Source organism: Cucurbita pepo, chromosome LG10, assembly GCF_002806865.2.
Source record: "Cucurbita pepo subsp. pepo cultivar mu-cu-16 chromosome LG10, ASM280686v2, whole genome shotgun sequence".
Lineage (NCBI taxonomy): Eukaryota > Viridiplantae > Streptophyta > Magnoliopsida > Cucurbitales > Cucurbitaceae > Cucurbita > Cucurbita pepo.
Window position 1 is genome coordinate 174651 of NC_036647.1, and position 20977 is coordinate 195627.

The 20977-nt window shown below is 36.3% G+C and overlaps 4 protein-coding genes across 7 annotated transcripts; 3 read left to right on the forward strand and 1 right to left on the reverse strand.

The window, feature by feature from the left end:
- The first annotated feature begins 7 nt into the window (after positions 1–7).
- LOC111803138 lies at positions 8–2588 on the forward strand. Its single transcript, XM_023687421.1, has 3 exons — positions 8–587; positions 1060–1162; positions 2117–2588. The coding sequence occupies exons 2-3, from the start codon at positions 1066–1068 to the stop codon at positions 2338–2340; spliced, it is 321 nt and encodes a 106-aa protein (XP_023543189.1). The 5' UTR covers positions 8–587; positions 1060–1065; the 3' UTR covers positions 2341–2588.
- Positions 2589–3158: 570 nt separating this feature from the next.
- On the forward strand, positions 3159–8341 carry LOC111803835 (protein SUPPRESSOR OF FRI 4-like). The gene is made up of 7 exons (XM_023688420.1): positions 3159–3601; positions 4153–4253; positions 5861–5987; positions 6126–6547; positions 6969–7120; positions 7203–7256; positions 7915–8341. Exons 1-7 carry the CDS (start codon positions 3408–3410, stop codon positions 7990–7992), a joined length of 1128 nt encoding a protein of 375 aa, XP_023544188.1. The 5' UTR covers positions 3159–3407; the 3' UTR covers positions 7993–8341.
- A 386-nt stretch (positions 8342–8727) lies between these two features.
- Positions 8728–13205, forward strand: LOC111803609 (GTP-binding protein ERG). Of its 2 annotated transcripts, XR_002816402.1 has the most exons (9): positions 8728–9381; positions 9854–9943; positions 10044–10189; positions 10351–10509; positions 10594–10660; positions 11625–11732; positions 11811–11950; positions 12494–12818; positions 12937–13205. XR_002816402.1 is itself a non-coding variant. In XM_023688100.1 (8 exons), the coding sequence occupies exons 1-8, from the start codon at positions 8872–8874 to the stop codon at positions 12576–12578; spliced, it is 1305 nt and encodes a 434-aa protein (XP_023543868.1). In that variant the 5' UTR covers positions 8728–8871; the 3' UTR covers positions 12579–12947. The 2 variants fall into 2 exon arrangements, 1 of the variants encoding a protein (XP_023543868.1); XM_023688100.1 differs by having other exon boundaries at positions 12494–12947.
- On the reverse strand, positions 12984–20809 carry LOC111803610 (CBBY-like protein). Of its 3 annotated transcripts, XM_023688103.1 has the most exons (12): positions 20412–20809; positions 18945–18994; positions 18781–18844; positions 18012–18060; positions 17831–17899; positions 16605–16666; positions 15654–15734; positions 15306–15460; positions 15121–15205; positions 14707–14792; positions 14077–14220; positions 12984–13341 (listed from the first exon to the last, which is right to left on the reverse strand). In XM_023688103.1, exons 1-11 carry the CDS (start codon positions 20669–20671, stop codon positions 14105–14107), a joined length of 1077 nt encoding a protein of 358 aa, XP_023543871.1. In that variant the 5' UTR covers positions 20672–20809; the 3' UTR covers positions 12984–13341; positions 14077–14104. The 3 variants fall into 3 exon arrangements, with proteins under 3 accessions (XP_023543871.1, XP_023543870.1, XP_023543872.1); XM_023688102.1 differs by lacking the exon at positions 14707–14792; XM_023688104.1 differs by lacking the exon at positions 12984–13341 and having other exon boundaries at positions 14114–14220; positions 14707–14859.
- Positions 20810–20977: the final 168 nt, after the last annotated feature.

Genomic DNA, 20977 nt, shown 5'->3' on the forward strand with positions numbered 1-20977 from the left:
ACCCTGTTTAGTAGGATATGAGTGGTTGCAAGGCTGTAAAAATTTGATGTTTGTCTTGGAAAAGTGGTAACTATGATTACACTTTAGAGTGTTTAATAGTGAAAGTTCACTCTATTACTGTCGATGCTAGATTCGAGTTATTGTGATGAGGTCGAGAGGGTTCACGTTATAACTTACTGAGCTTAGGAAGACAAAGGGGTGACTTCGCAAAGTGCGTGACGTCCAACCCATAGAAATGTATATCAGACCTTCTAAGGTCTAGTAAGAGATGGTATACCTATGGCTCAGCCTCCCACAACCATAATTCTAGATGTCAAGCATGCCTCCGTGGAGACTACGTAGTAGGCCTAGACAGTATAGGGCAGTCTTGGTGCACAAACCACATAATAGACCCAAACAATATCGTTCTTCTTCTTCTTCCTCGACGCCTCCTCTTCCCTTCTTCCACTTCCAAATCTCCTAACCTCGACACCATCTCCATTTCTCTCGTCAGAACCTCAAATCGCTCACCTTTCTCGCGACTGCATTTGAAGAAGCCGCAATTCCGAACTTCGAAGCCCTAATTCGTGCTCCCAACCAGCCATCTAGTAAGGGTCACTCAATGTTTGTGATTTGCATTTACGAATTATGTACACGGGATTTCTAATCCAGACTGCGTATAAGTGGATGATTCGTCTATCGGATTTGTGTTCTTTTTTCTAGTTTTTACTTCTTTGCTCTCTCTGTGGTTTTTCTCCTTTCTGTTTTATTTCACCTGTAAACGAAATCACTGGTCTTCAAATTTGTGAACGCGTTACTGCTTTTCCATTTTCATTCGCGCATGTATCCGCTTGCTGCTGGCATACAGGATAATAAAGTTTATGAAATCTAATTTGTGAGGATTTTTGTTTTATGGGTTTAAATTGCGAATAGAAACGTAAATTTCTTTCTAAAATAGCATATGTGATTTTATGTTACTTTGTTTCAAAGTATGTGAATTTACTAGTCTATTTTGCGGCTTGCCCTTAAAATCATATATCTAACAACTTCCTCTTTCCAAACATTGTTGACAAATTGAAGGCACCAATGGCAGGCGTCATTACGAAGTTCTTCATTGCATCACTGTTTATGTGGATAACTCCCATCATATTGTTGTATGGTTTTAACCACAATTTGATTCCTGGTAAGATTTATTAGCATAAATACTAGCATCTGTTGCTTATGCAAGATTTTTAGCGGTCATCTTTTTAGTATGTGCAGACTTGTGTTTAATTATGAATCCGAGATACTAGTCTTGTGTTGGACTCATTACCCAATTCAAGAGGAACCAAGAGCTCTCTCTAGGCAGTATACTATTTTCTCAAAAGCACCCTCACACACGCTGCCTACCACACTATTAAAAGCCCACACCAGATTACACTAACTTTAAGAATTGGACCTCCCATTTATGCCCCTCTTGTTATATTGTGATTAGAGGCCTGACACTAACTTACCTCCTCATTGATATAAAGAACCCAGTCTTTTCTAGCTTTCTTTTTATATTCTGATAATTACCAGTAAGTGCATTTTGGTCTTGTCTGGATGGTGTTACCTAAAGAGCATGGTTTGGTATGCCATCTTTACTGCTTCATGGCTACTGGTCGTCAGACTCAATTATTGATTGATGATGTATACGTTTAGGGAATCTTAAAATTTTAATCGCACGCTCATAATAATCCATTTATCTTCCTGTCTGTAAATTTGTTAGTATAGAAACAACTTTTATGTGAAATGTAAAGTAGTTCTTAGGAACGTGGAAACCTTGAACCCCCTCGTTTTCCTTCCTGAACAAGGTTAGTGTAAACCTCTCTCAATAATGCTTGTCCCTCTTCCTCACTACCTTCTTTACTCATAACTGTTGGTCATTACCAAATCACTCTAACACGACTTCTGATTTGGTTCTTCTAAGATAATGAATTTTGTGTTTAACAAAAGTATTACTTCATATTTGTTTATTATTATCTTTTATTGCCGTTTTGTTCGTTCTTTTAGTTTTGATCTTGTACTTTTTGTTTCTTGTCATTAACAACCTGTCTTCTCATATTATTTTCTTGCATGCGCGTGATTACATTTCTAAGTAAATACTCTTCTGGACCAGGTTCAACACAATTGAATCCGCATTCTCTTACACTCTTGAGTGGATTCCTTGCTGTCATATCAGTCAATGTTGTCATTGCTATTTATATTATCATGGCAATGAAAGAACCCTCTAGTAAACATGAACCGGATCCTGCATTTGTTGCCGAGGCAAAAGCTAGTATAAACCAGTCTCCTGGGAAAGCAGAGGACCCCTCACAGGCCAATAATAAGAAGGAAGAATAGGAAATGAGAGAGGGAGAGGCTCTGATGAGCTTAACCTTTCCAGGATTCCAGATGATAATGTCTCATGTGTGGTCAGACTGTCTGCTTGTCAATTGAGACTTGGTTTCTTTTCTTTGCTTCTAATGATGTTATACTTGAAGAGGAGATGTAATATTTGTTGGTTGGGGAGAATTAGAATAAATTTTAGATTCTTGTATTTCTGGCTTCATAGTTAGAACTTTATAACATAATCCCGATGGTTTCAATCTCTTCATAGTCCAAGGAAAGACACCATTTAACAAGAAGGACACCTTCGAACATCAGATTTAGAACCTCATCCTTTGGCTACCACCAAGGGTTGGTTTGTAGAACTTTGTAGGGGGTTCCTTCCGGTAGTTGGGACATGCTCTTGCTCTAAAATGTGAAAAACCCTATTTACCCTAATTCATACTTCATAACTAACCAAACCCTCTTGCGAGTTAATTAAAAATTTGGAAGTTGAATGCAAATTAAACCCAAAATGGTATAATAACCATACCAATGCAAATAATGTGTAAGCCAAGCTTAGGAGTTTAAATTATGGATAATCATATTCCTTTAAGCGATTACAATATTCCCTAAAGAAGAAAAATACGCATATTAGCTACATAAATTATCTTGAAGGCAAATATTATAATTATACAGCAGATATTTATGGTTGTAAGGGTCTTTTTTTATTTTATTATTATTTTAAATTTGTTGACTTCCGGAAAAGATAAATAGACGGTAACTGAGCTGGAGTGTCCATATAAATATATATAAATAAAGCAACCATTGATCGAGACGAAAAATATAAAAAGGAAAAATCGGAAATTGCTGCGAGCGAGTTTTTACTCGTATCAGAGATCGGCGTGAGGGCTTAAACGAGTCGGGAGACAAAAGAAAACCCCCTTTCGGGATAGGGGTTCCCCCACCAACAAAACCCTAAATCTTCGTGATCTCTGTTCCTTTGATTCCCCGCCTTCTCATTTTTCCAGAATCCACTGCCTTGGGAAGAACTCGTCTCGTTTCGGGATTTGAATTGAAGCGCAACGGTGTGCGTTCTGACCATGGGGAAGAAGAAGAAGAGGGTGTCGTCTAAGGTATGGTGCTATTATTGCGACAGAGAATTCGACGACGAGAAGATATTGGTGCAGCATCAGAAGGCCAAACACTTCAAGTGCCATGTCTGTCACAAGAAGCTTTCTACTGCTGGTGGTATGGTCATCCACGTTCTTCAGGTTCACAAGGAGTCGGTCACCAAGTATGTAAACTCCTTCCCCCCCTCTCCTTTTCTCTCCTCAACTAGAAGTCTACATTCTACTTTTTACCTTTTTTAGTGTATTCCTCTCTCGCCTTCTTTGTCTGCAAAGATTCGAGGGTATCTTCTGCCTTGCTTAAGCCACTTATTTTCCGACCAGTCACGTTTTTTTAATTGAACTCATCTTCCTTAATATGTTTTTGAGTGATGAAATTCTTATTCAACGCTATATTTCATTCCAATCGCGATGAATTGTTTCATTGGTGGACTGTATTATATACTTCTCAACGTCGTAGGAATTAATGTGGTAGAGTTCACATTTCTTCCTTCCATAGATTACCGCATGCGAGATTGTAAGATTTGAACATGAAAGTATATTGAGATATTGTAGTAGGTAGGAAAAGATATACCAGATACACTTGCCCATCAATGGAGCTTTTGTTTTTCCTATAAGATCAAGCACTTGTTTTTTAATTAATTCCTGAACTGGTATATTTTGTGTTGGTCACGTTTATATTCTAACGTTTCTGTTGTTGGTGGTGATCTTGTGATAGAGTTCCTAATGCAAAACCAGGCAGAGAATCGACAGATATTGAAATATATGGAATGCAAGGAATTCCTCCCGATGTCTTGGCAGCACACTATGGCGAGGACGGTGAGGAATCTATATAACTCATACGTGCACTGTCTTTATATTTATCTACCTCCATTACTATTAATATCTTACTTCTCTTCCTCTTTCTCTCAGTCTTTCTCATCCATACATATACGTACGTGTAAATAGGCATATATGAAGACAGAGTTTATGGGTCTATTATGTTTGTGTTATTGCAAGGACAACTCTCTTTTACAAGAAAATATTTTTTTTTCCTTTTATTTTCCAAACTGAGACGTGAATTTGCTAAATCCCCCCGTTATTCTTGTCTAATAGGGGACATTTCTCCTGTAAGTTCAGTAAAAGTTAACTTGCCCAATCCCCATCCCCACCTCAACCCTCACCCATAGTATCTCTATGCTCTTTCCTATGATAAATCCTTGACAAATATAGTATCTCAGAGTTTTTTTAAAAAAATTTATTGGAGCAGTCTGTGTGCGTATTATTATTTTACATAATAGAAAACAATAGATAGTTCATTGATTAGATGGAATATACAAAAGAAGAGATCACATCGAAGAAGCTGGAAGTTATCAAAAAAAGAAAAAAAGTTTCCCCGGAAGTTATGGTTAAAAGTTGAACCAGATCAATCCTATGACCCTAAGTACGTTTGTGGTGAGGTATATAAAATTTCAGGAGGTTAGTGGAAGGGATTGCGTCTATGTTGGATTGGGAGCAGACTATATTAATTTTTTAATAGGTGACAGTCCTCAAACTACATGACCTGTACAGTCCGAAGTCCTAAGGACTAAGGAGTATTATTTGTGTTTTGGTCTTGGAATGATTCATTCCAATTCCTTAAGGAAACTAACCATAAAAAATATCTGAGGATAGGAAACAGAACCTTCTTCATTTAGATCGTGGTTTGAAGAGGAATTATTCTTGGAAGCCACCCAGTAATATCTGAGGATGTTATTTTATGCCCTTTGAATCAGAGATTCTTCAGAAATAACCTCAGAAATGTGAGGCGATGGGACTTGTTGAGATGCAACCCTATCTAATGAAATTGTCACGCTTTCGTAGGGAAGAAATGAAAGAATAGAAAGCAAAAGACCAACATGCATACAAATAAACAACCTAGACTAAAGAAACCTACCAACTAGCCGTGCAAAAAGGGACGAACCCATAAGAATAAGACCTAACAGGTAATTATGAAGATTTGTGGAGACCAATGCTTAGATTGAGATGTTAAACCTGGCTAATGAACGAACCTCCTCGTAAGCTCCCTCCAAAATTCCTAATAATTCTGTTATTCCTTTCAAACCAAAGACCTCAAATGACCAAAAAGAAGCCAACCTGCCACAAAACTTGACACTTATCATGCTTAACTATAAATAATCTTTATGATCCAATATACTTGCTATGCTTAATTACTGATGGTCCTGAATAATCTAATATTGTTTGATTTTTTTTAAAAAAATCAAATTATGAGGGGGGTACATGGTATGCTTATTGTTTCTGTTCTCCAAACTTCTCTGCTGAGCTCTTATGCCACATAATGATGATTGTTGTTGTGTTTGTTTCTTATGAATTTTTATTTTTATTTTTTAGTGGTATTGGGAATAGTGGTATAATTAGAATTATGGAAATGCTCTTCTTTCTTGTAGAAGAAGAGTCCTTATCAAAGGTGGCCAAAGTGGAGATGCCACCGACTCAGATGGTTGGAGGTGTGGTGCCCGGATCGCTGGGCATTGTATACCCTCCTCAGCCAGGTTTAGCTGCAATTCAACCTATGTAAGTATCTGCCTACCTTTTTTTCTTCCAATCACTATTGCTGCTTAACTTGAAGTTTTTGCATTTTTTTGTGTTAACTTCAGTAAAATGTTAAATTATCAAACAATGTAATTTCAACCAACTACCTTGTTACTGCAGTTATCCTTCGACTGGACAAGCACAGCCTACTGCCTGGCCGGTTCCACCTCGTCCCCAACCTTGGTTCCCTCCAAATTCAGCCGTTTCAATTTCGGCTCCTGCCCCATTGGGCTATGCTCAGCAGCCACTATTTCCTGTGCAGACTGCAAGGCCCTCACTTCCAGTATCATCAACTCCTATGCTCCAGTCTTCACAAATAACACATCCTGGATTGACTTCAACCACACCTTCAGTTTCTGTATCTCAGCCGTTGTTCCCTGTTGTTAATAATAACCACGGACCTACTCAAAGCTCTCCTTTTCCTTCATCTACACTTTCAACAAGCATTCCTTTGACCTCAGCAGCAGATATCAAGGGCTCAGTGACACATCTGGGCACTAACTCCTTTTCTACTATCAGCAATCAGGTTCCAAATGTTCCAGGTGCAACTAATTACTTTATGCAGTCTCTTCTATATGACTTCTCACAAAGCTTGATCCAGTTTGGTTTTATCCCAATGCATTGAATAAGGACAAATATAGTAGTACTTCCAGAGGTTTTTTTTGGTATGCAACGGTAATACGTATTCATGTTTGTTGATAATTGAAGTTTGGCCTTTACATAAAGTCGTAAACAACAAATCTTAAATTTTCTATGTTCGAGCATGGTTACCTCTTCTAAAGGGTTATCCACTAGTAATTTCAATTTTAAATTTCAATAGGAACTACAATCTATGCATTTCTCCTAATGTAGTTTCAATTACCAACTCCTGCATAAAATTGTAGAAAGTCAGAAGAGCCATTATCTAGGTTTTTTTTTTTTTAACTACTTAACAGGGTGCCTTATCTGCATTTAATGTTGTAGGTGGAATATTAAGCAATTCACACTCCTATGCCTCGGGACCAAATACGGGTGGTCCTTCTATCGGACCACCTCCTGTAATTGCAAATAAGGCTCCTACTCAGCCATCAACAAACGAAGTATATTTGGTTTGGGATGATGAGGCGATGTCTATGGTAAGTTTTCTTGTGTGCTGATCTACCATGATTTATCTTGAGATTTCCAACCTGGTTTCACTTTCTTATGGTAAACGTGCAGGAGGAAAGAAGAATGTCCTTAACCAAGTATCAGGTGCATGATGAAACTAGCCAGGTAAGTTATACTACAACTTAAATATTTGGAGTTGGTTTCAAGTCTCTAACCATGTGCGGTAGGCTGTACATGTTTCTGTTTTTGGATTCTTTGTAGTATACATGTCGAAGTAAATCTGATTTTTATTTTATTTACACTTTATAGAATGTATTTTCTTAGAACCTTGAGCCTGAACTCACTTTTTACCTCGAACTTCATGATCATGTAAATGCTGTTTTATTTAACTGACATTTTCCAGTTTGCACGCCATACCACCAATCTTGTGGCATCAAAAGGCTCAAGTAGGTATTTATGTTATCCCACTTACAGTGTGTATAAGGCCTTACCTATTGTTGCATGAACATGGTTTAAGACCGTAGTATATGCAATTCTTCCTTTTGGCTTTTTAATCTATTATTTATGATTCACTCTCCCTATGCGCTTGTTGCCTAAGTGTGGGGATTTGGGTGGAACAAGATTATATACCCTACAGATTTTTGCTCATTTTGTAGCATCATTACAATTTATTTTATGATCGATCAGTGAATACGGCTTTGACCAGGTCAGCCTCTTTTGCAATGTTTGGCACCTCTTACATAGGACTCAACCATATGATTTGGCGATGGCATCATTTCTATATTTTCTGTCTAATCATTTTGTGTCGTATTCTTGGTTTCAGATGAGTTCAATTGATGCAGCCATAGACAAACGAATCTTGGAAAGCAGGCTTGCTGGCCGAATGCCACATTTTAATTGAAGGCTCCTCCATTGGTCTGTGGCAGTTGGTTTCAGAAGAAGCTGTGGAATTTGTAAGTCACCAGGGGCAATGTTCGAGAACAGATATTCTTCATAGATTGAAGCTTCAACTTCAACATCTACATTGAATTCAATGCATTGCCAGAAATTGACAGTACACAGAGTTTTCTTTTTCCTGTCTATGTTGTCAATTATTGAAAGGTGATTTAAATGAGGGAGTTTTTCTTTTCTCTTCTTTTCTTTTCTGTAATTTAAACCTCTTTGTACCCATTTTTTCCTTACTAGAGTTTTTGAGTTTAGAGAAAGATTTGCATTTTCGGCCTTGGAAGATAACTCCATCTTCCTTTCTATATATTTCGTCGGTTCTCTACTCTTCCCTCTGCTGTGTTGGAAAGGAAACATGATTCCTTCAATATTCAATTTTAGCAAAATAATAATAAGAGGAAGAAGAAGAAAAGAACAGTATACAAATTCATAAGAACTCTAAGATAATGTTTTATGATTTATTTAGCAAGAAATAATTTTATTTTTCAAATATAATATTTGAAGTGGCGATTTATTAGAGGATTTAAAATTGAAGTACTTAAGTTTAAAAGTTAAAATATATTTAAAAGAAAAAATATATTTTAAGTTTCTGTTAAAATTGGATCAAATTTTTGGTAAAATTGTTTTTTTCTTTTCTTTTTTCTCCCTATATAAACAAATGAAATGAAACCACCGCTAGTTGTGGGACACCATCACAGAACCTCTAAACCCCAAAAACCCCAATTGCTGCGAGCAGAGCCAGCCCTTCTTCTTTGGTTGTTCATATCATTGCGCCGCTCTCTCTCTCTCTCTTTCATCAATCTTCTTTCCTTCATGCTTTGTATGAGAATTTGAGATGAACGCTTTAAGGGCTCTGAGAATAGCCACGACGATTTCTTCTCGATCCCACCAGACTTTCCTCATAAATCCATTGTTTTCCCATCGATGTTACTCTGCCCAACCTGAGCAAGACGATCCGAATCACAACCCTACTTTCTCGGACACTGAAAATGCTCCGGATTCTGTATTTGATAGTTCGCAGTTCACTATTCCAAACATGGATTCGTGTACTAAAACTGAGTCTCACTCCCCTGCCGAATCCACTTGGGATAAAAAATACAGGGCAAGAGCTGACAAACTGATATTTGGGGAAGAATCCGAGGGAGTAAAATACAAGATAATGGAGGAGGAGGAGGAAAGGAGACGGAGAGTGCTTGCCAAGGCTCTGCTTGAGGCGGCGTTGGAAACTGCTGACGATCAGGAAGAAGATGACGAGAGAACGGTGAAGGAGGAGGACCAGAAGTCCCTGGCTGTTGGGATAATTGGAGCACCAAACGCTGGCAAGTCCGCGTTGACAAACTTTATGGTTCGTTCTTTAAGCTTTCACTCCTTTGGCCCGCACAACTGATCTAACTTTTATGACCAGTTCATTTTTCGTATGATTTTTTGAAACCTGTAGTCGCTTAGAGCATTCAAGAAGATTTTTTNTTTTTTTTTTTTTTTTTTTTTTTTTTTTTTTTTTTTTTTCAGATGCTCAGATGAACTAGTACTAAAACTGCTAATTTGATAAAACTTCGTTTTTTGCAAGATTGTCGGATTCGTGGAAAATTTTAGGGTTGTTATTCTTTCTTTCAAGCTTTGCATACTAAACCAATTATTGTCGTTCCCTGAACTGAAAAACTGCCTTTTTCCCTTTTTTAGTCTGAAATTTTTCGTTTCTTCATTTTTTAACTTTGCTTAATATAAAGGTGGTTATGTGGAAACAGTCAGCTTGTATTGACTATCACATAAGAGATTGTTGGAAGTGATCCTGTTATGTTTTTTTTTCTTTTGTGTAGGTGGGAACTAAAGTTGCTGCAGTTTCACGGAAGACAAATACCACTACTCACGAAGTCCTAGGAATAATGACCAAAGGAAATACCCAAATTGTATGTATCACATTTTTGTGAGGAAATGTTGCTTTGTTCTGTGATTTCTCATTACTAGATAGCTAATTTGGGCTTTTCTTGATTCGTTATGCCAATTCAGTGTTTCTTCGACACACCAGGGCTTATGTTAAAGAGTAAGGGACTTCCTTATAAAGACATGAAAGTGCGTGTGCAAAGTGCTTGGAGTTCAGTTCAACTTTATGATGTGTTGATAGTTATTTTTGACGTCCACAGACATCTTACAAGGTTAGTAGGAATTTCTCCTGGTCTCAAATGTTAAAATATAGGTTTCTCAAATAAGAGGCTTGATAACCATAGGCTTTACAAGTTTTCCTATTTTTCTTTTATTGTGCTAGTCTTGTGGTCAGCTCTAATGGTTTAGCAGTTATCTCTTGGATTTTCTATAGGCCTGATTCAAGGGTGGTAGGATTGATCAAACGAATGGGAGCTTCATCACAACCAAAGCAGAAGCGAATATTATGTATGAACAAAGTTGATTTAGTCGAAAACAAGAAAGACTTGTTAACAGTTGCAGAACAATTTAAAGATCTTCCCGGATATGAAAGGTATTATTGGTTCTTGTTTAGAATGTTGACTCGCTTAGAGGTTCTTGAGCATTTGTTTTCACTAACAGAACAAGCTCCGTATAGGTACTTCATGATCTCGGGGCTAAAGGGAGCTGGAGTAAAAGATCTTTCAAAATACTTAATAGAACAGGCATGTCTCCTATTTTGTTTCACTACTGTTATTCAGAGGAATATGTCTGTCGAGGATTTTTCACTTGATTAATAAATATTCCAAATGGTCTTAAACTCATCTTTGCTTGAAAGAGTTAATCTATAGGTTTAAATCCTATTTTAGTCCCTGGAATTTTAGATTTGTTCCATTTTGGTTCTTAAACTTTCAAGAGGTATATTTTTGTTCTGAACTTTCAAAAATGTATATTTTGGTCCTTGAACTTTCAATTTTGTTCCATTTTTATCCTTGTGCTTTTAAAATGTATGTTTTAGTCTCTAAAAGGTTTTAAAAATAATTATTTTGGTCCTTATTTGTATTTCATTTTTAACAAAGTAACTATGTACTAACATGTTAATATGAGTGGGATTTCAAGCATATCAGATACAAGTCTTAGGCAAGTGAAAATTAGATGGAAAAATAATATAACATGGACCGAAGTTGTTGTTTCTAAAATGTTTGTGAACTAAAATAAACATTATAAAAATTTAGGGACCAAAATATAAAAGTTCAAGAATCAACATAAATATTTTGAAAGTTTAGGGATTAAAATGGAACGAACGGTATAGTTTAGGGATCAAAATAGATTTACATTTGTCATTTGATGTTTTCACAAGTTTGATGATGATGCTAAACTTATGATATGAGGAAAACTACAAAAGTTGTGCATGGGCTCTAGGGGCTGTTACAATCACACCTTCAAATTTTCAATTTGATTAATCAACACCCTAAACTTGTGGATTTTCGATTTAAATGCAACAATTTCTTAGGTATTAAAGGTGATTGGTCAAATTGAAACATTGAGGTTGTGAATGTTACAACTCCTATAGTTTAAAGGTGGTTGTATCAATTTTTTTTCCCATCTTTTATTGCCATCAGCCAGCTAATTATTCTGTTCACTCAGCTTATACCTGCATCTAAACCTGGTTTCCCCCTCCCTTTTTAGGCAGTCAAAAGACCTTGGGATGAAGATCCATACACTATGAATGAAGAAATGATGAAGAACATATCACTTGAAGTTGTTCGGGAGCGGTTGTTAGACCATGTGCATCAGGTAGTCATTACTATTTTATTTTTATCTGGGCTGGCCAAGAAATTCTTTTTTATCCAAGAACTTTGCTTCTATTTTCAGGAAATTCCTTATGGAATCGAACATCGCCTGGTTGATTGGAAAGAATTTCGAGACGGTTCTCTTAGGATTGAGCAACACTTGATCACTAATAAACCAAGTCAGCGCAAAATTCTTGTGGGGAAAAATGGCTGTAAAATTGGGTAAGTTCTATCACTTCAATGTCTACTTTTGCAAACCAGTTGATATAAGTTACTTCTATAATTCCATCATTAATTTTTAAGAAAGTTCTCATAGGACATAAGTTGCAAACCAGTTGATATAAGTTACTTCTATAATTCCATCATTAATTTTTGAAGAAAGTTCTCATAGGACATAAGAGATAAGAGATCCCAATGTGGAGTCACTTTTGTCGTGTTTAGAATCACTATCGAATTTGTCTGAAAATTTTGTTTAAAAGTGTCAAATAAAATATTAAATTGGTTTTGAACGATTAAAAGCATGTTTGAAAGTGATTTTATTCAAAATCACTCTCCAGTATGCCCCAATGATATTGTTTATTTTGATCTAACTGGAAACATATAATCTTCCATCTAATGAGCTTTGATCTTTTGTAATCTTCTTTGCATTTTGAATTGGGAGGATGTCTGTACTTCTCTCACTATTCCTCTACGTATTCAACTGAGTTTATACAACAATTCAATTTCGAGCATGGAAATTTAAGTCGTTCAATTTCACAATTTCAGGAGAATAGGTATTGAAGCAAATGAAGAGCTAAGGTCTATCTTCAAGAAACAAGTGCATCTCATCCTCCAAGTTAGACTTAAATGATGCATCTGCCTATCTATAGTTCCCCTTTGCACATATAGAAAATTGTTTGTTGGTTATCTTAGAATTGCAGATATCTTCCCCGCTATAATTTATAGTGGACGTGAAGATGAAGGCTTCAGAGCTTAGAAGCAGTTTATTCTTTTTAAAAGGGTGGAAATGCATTTTGATGAAGAGAAGAATTTGACATTGTGCATGAAGCCCATGAGAAGTGAGAGCGAGACTTAATAACTTTTCTGGAAGGTTATAGCTTTCGATCTATAATTCTAGTTTTGTTTTTCATAATTTTATTGAAAGAAGTTTATTTTTTTGGTCTTTATTACATTGCTGTAACTTTAAGCATAATGCCAAGGTGTTTCAGTTTCTAAATGACGAAAGGCATCTTCGCATTGGTACCCAACAACAAACTAGGATGAAATCTCGTCTATTTCTTTGGAAGATATTCTCAGAACTTTTGCAGCTCAAGGAGGGTTATTATTTGGTAGCAAGGATTCAAAATCCCAAGGATTCAAAATCCCAAGAATATAAGCCATGGCCATACATGTCTACGCAAACATGGAAATTCGAATCATGAAAATTGTCGGGAAATAGGACAAAGGCTTCGTCATAACACTGATTTAACGGTCATGAAGAGAACAGCAAGTAACAATGGGGTCATGCATCTGAGGACCATGTCTTTTGCCGTAATCTGGTAATGGTCAAGCCACCTACTCCAAAGCCATCCATTATAGCGCTTGCTGAAGGGAACTCAGCTCGTGATGTCAAACTACAAAAAATAAAGACCGGGAAGTTAGGAAGCGTGCATGTAGTCGTTACGTTACAACTAGAAATTGCAGATTATGTTGATTGCTAAAATCGACATTGACAGCAGTCTTTTTTTATCCAAGTCCAACTTGAGCAAGATGTTTCCTGCCAAGCCTTGACGCATGATGAGGAACAAAATTGACAAGTTATATCATCAAGGATTCTAGCTTTTAGACAAATGTAGTGCCACTATCTTGATATAAATCATAATGATTTGGTAAAGAGACTCGTCAAAAGTACAGCTTTTCATACGAAGCATGAAAGTGATTAGGTTACTTAAAGATAGAAAGACGAGTGCTCGGATCTGTCAACTATGGGTCCTTTCTATATTCAATCTATGGCTCAAGTCCAATAATTTCAATTCTTGATGTTATCTTGACGCAGATAGATTCTTAACTTCATGCTATTAAGGAAGAGGAAGAGGAAGGAGAAAAGAGGATGACATTCAGGAAAGACCCTAAATGCTTCCACAGCTGTATTCCCGAGTCCTTGGGTTCCTACCTTGAACAAACTTCTGAGGTCCAATTTTTCTCCTGCTGAAAACTTGATTAATTCTAATAAAGCATGTATTAATACCTAATTTGTCCTATAAGACACTCTAAAAGTGCCTGCATACTAATCCCCGAGATGTAAACTTACAATAATCAGGGAGAAAAAAAAAGTGAAATCTAATTTGAGAATCTAGATTGGGGATTACCTGCTACGGAGCACAATACGCGGCATGCCTATTCGCTCAGCTCCATCAACCCCAGATTGGGTTCCTGCAATAAGGATGCAATTGGAAACAGGTATGTCCGCAAGTTCTGCTCCAGCACGCAATGCACATATGATCTTGTCCAAACTAAGAAAAATACACAATGATATTAACTAACGCACAAGATAATGCTTTCTGTAACCAACATATATAATATTAAACATTGTTGTCAGATAAACCAGCAATCCAATTATTTAAAATAAATTTCCAAGAATAGTGCATATATCACGACAGCTGCAATCATAGGATTCTTAGAATTTGAAAATAAACCACATAACCAAGCTTCTAAAAGCGTCCCATGAATACTACAAAGAAGATACATGTGCATTTTACGTGTAAGTTTATAAGATGAAAAAGCATGCACAATACATATTTTCGTGCAGAGGAAAAGTATGAGAAGGGTCTCCAAGAACCGCAACATATCTTTTTTTATAACCATAAGTCAATTGAACCATTGGTCCATTTCTATTACTTCTATTACAATTCCATTGTTTGCATTGTCTTCTAACATTCCTTAATAATCATTAGTGAGCATTTTGTACGACAGAAGGTGAAAGCAGCTATGAAACTAACCTAAAAAGGAGAGGATGAAAGGTTGGTCAATTTTACTTGGTAGCTTCCTCCCCCATTTCATGAGACCAGGTACCAGTACTGGCAAGCTGTAAGAATACAGGACCTTCTCTCTTCTTAAACTCTATATGACTCCTCAAAAATTGGCCAACCAAGCTAAATTACAAATGAACNTTTTTTTTTTTTTTTTTTTTTTTTTTTTTTTTTTTTTTTTTGTCTGTGGAAAGCAATTTGTGCAAGAACCGCAACACACACACACACACAGTATCAAATGATTGATGGCCCTACATTTCATGGCGGTCAGCTGGCCATTAACATGAAAATTATAATAATTAACAACAATAACGATAACGATACAAAAATAAAAGCAAACCATAGTACACATTCACATCAACTTAATTTTAAAAACGGACTGACCTTTCAGATGAGGTAGTATTTATCTCGACACTCAACTTCAGCGCAGATGCAACTTTCTCGGCAATCCTTTGTTTCTCCGCAGAAGCTAACCCATCAAGCAAGAATACAGCCCTTCAGTATCCAACCTTCAATATTTAAATTTGGAGTGACAGAAAGCATGTCAACCAACATGGAAAAAGGACTACCTGCTTTCATTGCCTCCTTAGCTAGTTGCTCGTCCAAACCTGAATGCTTTGCTTGACCACGCACAACTTCACTGTATAAACTCTGTCTTGTCTCCTCATTCCCAACTATCTTTACTTTGGATATTCTCTCAGGTCCAAGCTTATTAATGATAGATCTAACAATTAAGAAACACATTGGAAATATTAGCTTTAACATTCATATTGTAAAATTAAAAGAAAAAAAAAAACAAACAAACAAATTACAACACTGTGACAAACATTCTATAAATTGTGAGAAAATGACTTTTAATCCAACATTAAAAAAAAATGTTTTTAACTGTGGTATCTTTAACATTAACATGAATATACCTAGCAATTTCTTCTCCACTTTTGCTGTAGGCTGTGAGAATAATCACAGGTATTCCCTCGTCATATGCATTGTCAATGAAACTGCAGAAATGAAATGTAGCTCCATTTAATAAAGAAACAATCAAGAGATTGATTTGTAGATACACTTTGACAATTGACATGATATCAACTATTATTGCAAGTGTTATCTCATTCGAAGTGAAAAGCAGCAAGCAACAGGTTAACGTGTATAGCATGACATTAAGCAATATCTGAAACTGTGCCTGAAATTGTATCTTCCCTTACAAAGCTCCTAACATTTATAGATTGATAAACGACCGATGAGTTTCTAAGGAGAGTTAATTTTCCCACTTTTCATAACATTTCAAGGATAAAATCCTTACATTTCCTAGAATTTCATAAACCAATTTCATTTCATGATGATCTTGATCAGATTAAGCTATGCTTGCTAATATGCCTGCCTATTTTATTTCTATCTTCTGATGCTGCAGCCAACAAGTTTGAGGAGCTAACTAGGACTTCTTCAGAAAGATCCCAGTCTTGCATGTTGTGGTCATTTGAATAAAATGAGCATTAGAGAATCAGGCTTCTTCCATTTGGAAGTATATTGAAAATGGGAAGCCCATATAAAAAAGATTTAGACAAATCAGTAACTAAATGAGCATTATTGCTTCTGAACCATGGATCACATAGCCTGGCGTAACAGTATTTTCTTCCTCAAAAAAATAAAATAAAAACCAAATGAGCAAGAAAATCAAAACAATATAACATGATAACAGAAAGAAGTCAATTTCCCAACACGGCATCCAAACATCATAGGAAACCAATTTATTTCCACTCTAACAAGAAAGAGGCGTCCAAATTAGAATAGATGGACTAATTAAACAATATAGATGACGTAACAGGAATTCCCATGAACCATTCAACCAGGATTCAGTTAGGAGCACTTACTCTTCAACTCCAGGCCGTAAAGGTAAACTTTGTGAGACCATCAATTCATCTGATGCATTTTTCTGCCAATAATGGATCAAAAAAATGTTCCATCATATTTTTTTTTAAAAATTATAGGAGAGAGATAAAAAAAAAAAAAAACATTGTTTTAGCATCAGTTTAAATTGTAATACTCACAAGAGGAATGCCATAACAAATGAATATAACGTATAACAAAAGAAGTATATTCTACAAAAAATAGTTGGAGATGGAGAGGGGCGGGTGGGGGCATGCATACAAACTTAAGCACCAGAAGATATCAACAAAGAATAAGACCTAGACGTGACTGGCTAATCCAGACAATCACTTGTTCTTCATTGTAAATAGACTCAATACATAGTAAGATTGTAAGCATTTGTATTCAACTCCAATCTCAACAAGATCCTAGATTCGTGTTTGAGATCACTAATTCAGGTCCTCCCTTCATAAGGAAAGATGCCTTTTTTTTTTTTTGTGGATAAATGGGAGTCAGAGCTTTGCTCCCCACCCGCACCCACCCCTAGGTCCAAACCTGGGAAACACTTAATCAAATGCCTAGTGGCATGATAAAAGCCGATGATCGTAAGCTATGTCCTCCATCACGATCTCGAATGAAATTATCCATGGATAAGGGGTTTGTGGTATTAAGCTCATCCAAGGGTTCGAATTTGGGGGCAGAAAGATGTCATCTTAGGAAGTAGTTTAGAAAGGAATAAATACAAGATAGTTTTAGGAAAGGGATAGAGAGGACCTGTATATTTGGGAGTGAGTCAAGATTATCAAGGCTAGATGTTTGTTTTTTACAAAGAAGTTATTTAATTATCCAATTTTTCTTTATCATTTCATCGAATTAAAAGCTTTTGCCAAGAAATGCATGGATGTCGGAAATTGAAAGGATGGAAAATCCTCATCGCAAGCTTTGTTACTAATAACATTTCAATACAATTTAAGTTATTTCCAAAGACATGTCAAAGAAGGGAGACAAGATTAACCGAATGGTTAAACCCTTCTCTCGTGAGGAGAAGAGAAAACTTTAAGATATATAGGTAAATTTTACAGAACTCGAAGCTTCTGAATACAAGCAAATATCTGCAAGAAAAATAATGGTTATGCACTTCTCTTTGAATTAACTGCCTGAGGGAACCTACAATCAAGCGCCTAAGCAATAACTGCCAGATATCTCATGCATATATGGTCAACAGAAGTACCTTTTCTCGCAGAACACTTTTAATAAATGATTCCTTCTCATTTGTTGGTAGTGAAGTCGGCCAACCAATCTGTAATGAAGAAACACTTCGACTGACTGAAAAATGTATTTCATACCCAAGGAAAAAGAAGCAGTGACCAAAAATACTAGGTCAGAATCTCAAAACAAGAAAAGAAACTCACACGGTTAAAATACATAATTAGCATCCGTTCCTCATTAGCAGCATTCTTCCTGTGAAAGAAATTGAAAATATTTTCAATAATCTTGACTCACGATAGTGATAGAGCCTTAGCTTGATTATACTATGCCAAGTAGGGTTCTGGAACATGTTGATTTCTTCTTCTCAATGATCTTTTATTTCGTACTGTAAAGTGGCTGATAACCTTTTCTCTATTTTCCTTAATCGTCTATTTGAAGATGAGGAGAAACTTCTTTGGCTCAAACTTTATCAAAAGTTTTTGTGGTGGTTGGATAGAGACCTCAAATTGTTTGTAGAATTTTTTAATCTTTTATGGACACCCTCTTTGTTACAGCTTCTTGGTGTACGCTTTATAGAGTTTTGTAACGATTCTCCTCTAAATGATATTTTGACTAATTGGAGGGCTTTCATGTAACCTCCCGTGGCTCAAGGGTCACCTTTCCTCCCTTCTCCCTTATATATTTCATTGATCTACAAATACCTTGTTCCTTAATTTAACAAACATCCGAGAGGTCTGTATCTCTCCCACTAAACTAAGCTTAAAGTCCACCAACTTCAACATCGAATGGTCAGAAAAGCAAAGACGCCTAAATTTTGTTAAATTGAATAAATCAGACTGGAACTGTACAAAAAAAAGTGAATAAATTTTTAAGATGCTAAATTTATCATATATTCATTTTGAAAACAAATATGAGCATAATGGCATTCGTTCAAAATATAGGTAGATTAGATCGTATCAGCAAGAGCTAAACCTGACAAGGTCTGAATATACAGGATCAGTCCAATTTGCACAGTCAAGTCCAAGCTTCCGAAATGCTGTCAGCACAAAGTTAGATAATGATCATCCAAAACACATAAATCAAAATTAACTATAGAATTTAGATTTGTTGATGAAGAAGTATGAAAAGATTAGCACCCTCATTGAAAGCTTGGCGATTAGTTGAGCGATATGCATCCACAAGGACTCTGGAAGGAAGGGAAAAAAAGAGTTAAAGGGAAGAAACTCCAAACCTGCCTGACTCATGAAACGTTACAAAATTGGAGAGCATAAAATATTGATTGTTTATTAGGTCAAATCACCAAGACAATATTGTCCAACGACCCAAACTCAAATCAATGCAGCCTATTGCCTCCCTGGCAACATTGCGTTCACACTATGCTTCTTTTCTTTTCTTTTTTTTTTCTTTTTTTTTAACTTCTTTTCTCAAAATTTTGTCTTTCTTTCTCTGGTTTTATCAAATATCCGCAGAAGCTTTTACGAGCAACACAATCATCACAACTCATAAGGAACTTAGTACGTATTCAAAGATGTAAAACAAAAAGTTAGTCATCCAGAGATATGGTTTGAAAGGGAAAGACCTTCTTGGTCTACTTTAACAGCTGGACATGGACAAGGGCCCGTTTGAAGTGATTGGTAGGTTGAAGGGAACAAGGCCACAGTCTAAGATGAGTGATCCGGTACTTGGTTCCTCTTGGTGAAAGCTTATAAGATCTGGTTGTTCATCTTTCATATTTAGTTATTTTCACCGACGTGAAGGGGCGAGGGGTAGTTAAAGCTGCCAGTTAATCCTAACGTAGTCCAATCATTTTTCAGGTCTGAATCAGATTCTTTCTCTTTCCTAAAAATAATAATTATTATTATAAATAAATCAGAGATATTTCCCACTCTGTGATTCTTTAACATTTATGTACTGTTTATGATGGTTAACGTTGCCTCTATTGATGCAAGTATTTGCCTGGAAATGAATTCTATCATCTTTTCTTTCGTTTAGATCTACAAATGAGGGAAGACAACCAAAACTGCCAGTTTCCATACTTGGGCCGTTCGAAAGATCGTAGGTCCAATAATTAAGAGTACTGTCTACCGATTTTCTGACGGTGTCCTATAATGGCCTAAAATTTTCTTGATTCAACATGCGAACAAGATAAAAGATGAGCTTGGTTAGGCACGTGATAAAACTAAAGAACGTAAAGAATTTAAACTGCAAAAAGTAAACACATTGATTTAGAAATCTAAAGGCACATTGGTCGGGCAAAAACGGTGGAATAAATCGTCGTAATTCAAGCATCTGATAGACTTGATCTAAACGGCGTCCACCGGAAGAGCGTTTGTGCAGGCAGATAAAAAATAATAATGGTAATATTAGAGATGACACCATAAAGCTAACAAAGCAGTTTCGTGAACTTAAAACAGAAGTCGAACTGAGAAAGACAAGTGTTACGGCGTCAATACGTTCTTAAAATTAAACACTAGCTAGGTATTTGTGTAATACTTGTCCATAAAGAGAAGAAGCGTATTCGGATAAGCAAAACAATTCGAACCAGCAATAATGAGTAAAGAGATTGAATGCGTGGAATTAAAAGAACAATTGTAGGAAATCACCCTTCAACTTCGAGAAGAACCGCGAGTTCTTGGGATGAGTAGTTGTTAGAACGGCTGGTAGTGCTGGGAGCAACTGGTGTCCTGATTCGTAAACTCTTCCCAATGGAGCTAACGCTTCTCGAGAAAACAGAGAGATGTGGAGAAGACGGATGGAATCTGGTTGTTGGCAGATTAAGTGCGGCATGGGAGTAGAAGCAATTGCAAGATGTGGTTCTTTTGATAGGATGAGTATAGAGCGTGGAGCAGGAGGTTATTTCCATGGCGGTTGTTGAAGGATTTAGACCACAGCTCCAATGACCTCCTCCCGCTGATTTCACCACTGTTTTCCCCCTTCGCTAAAAAGATCCGTCCACATCCGCAACTGAAGTTATCGGAAATAAACAAATATGCTGAAAATATCTTTGACCTCTGTTGTTTACTTTGAACCAATTTTGGCTATATATTGTTTAAAAAATTGTACTTATTTTATCGCTATTAATTATTTTAAAACAATGATCTTATAATGTATTCCATCTTATAATAAGTTTAACCGCTATTTGTATAAATTTGTAAAGGTTGAGGTGGTA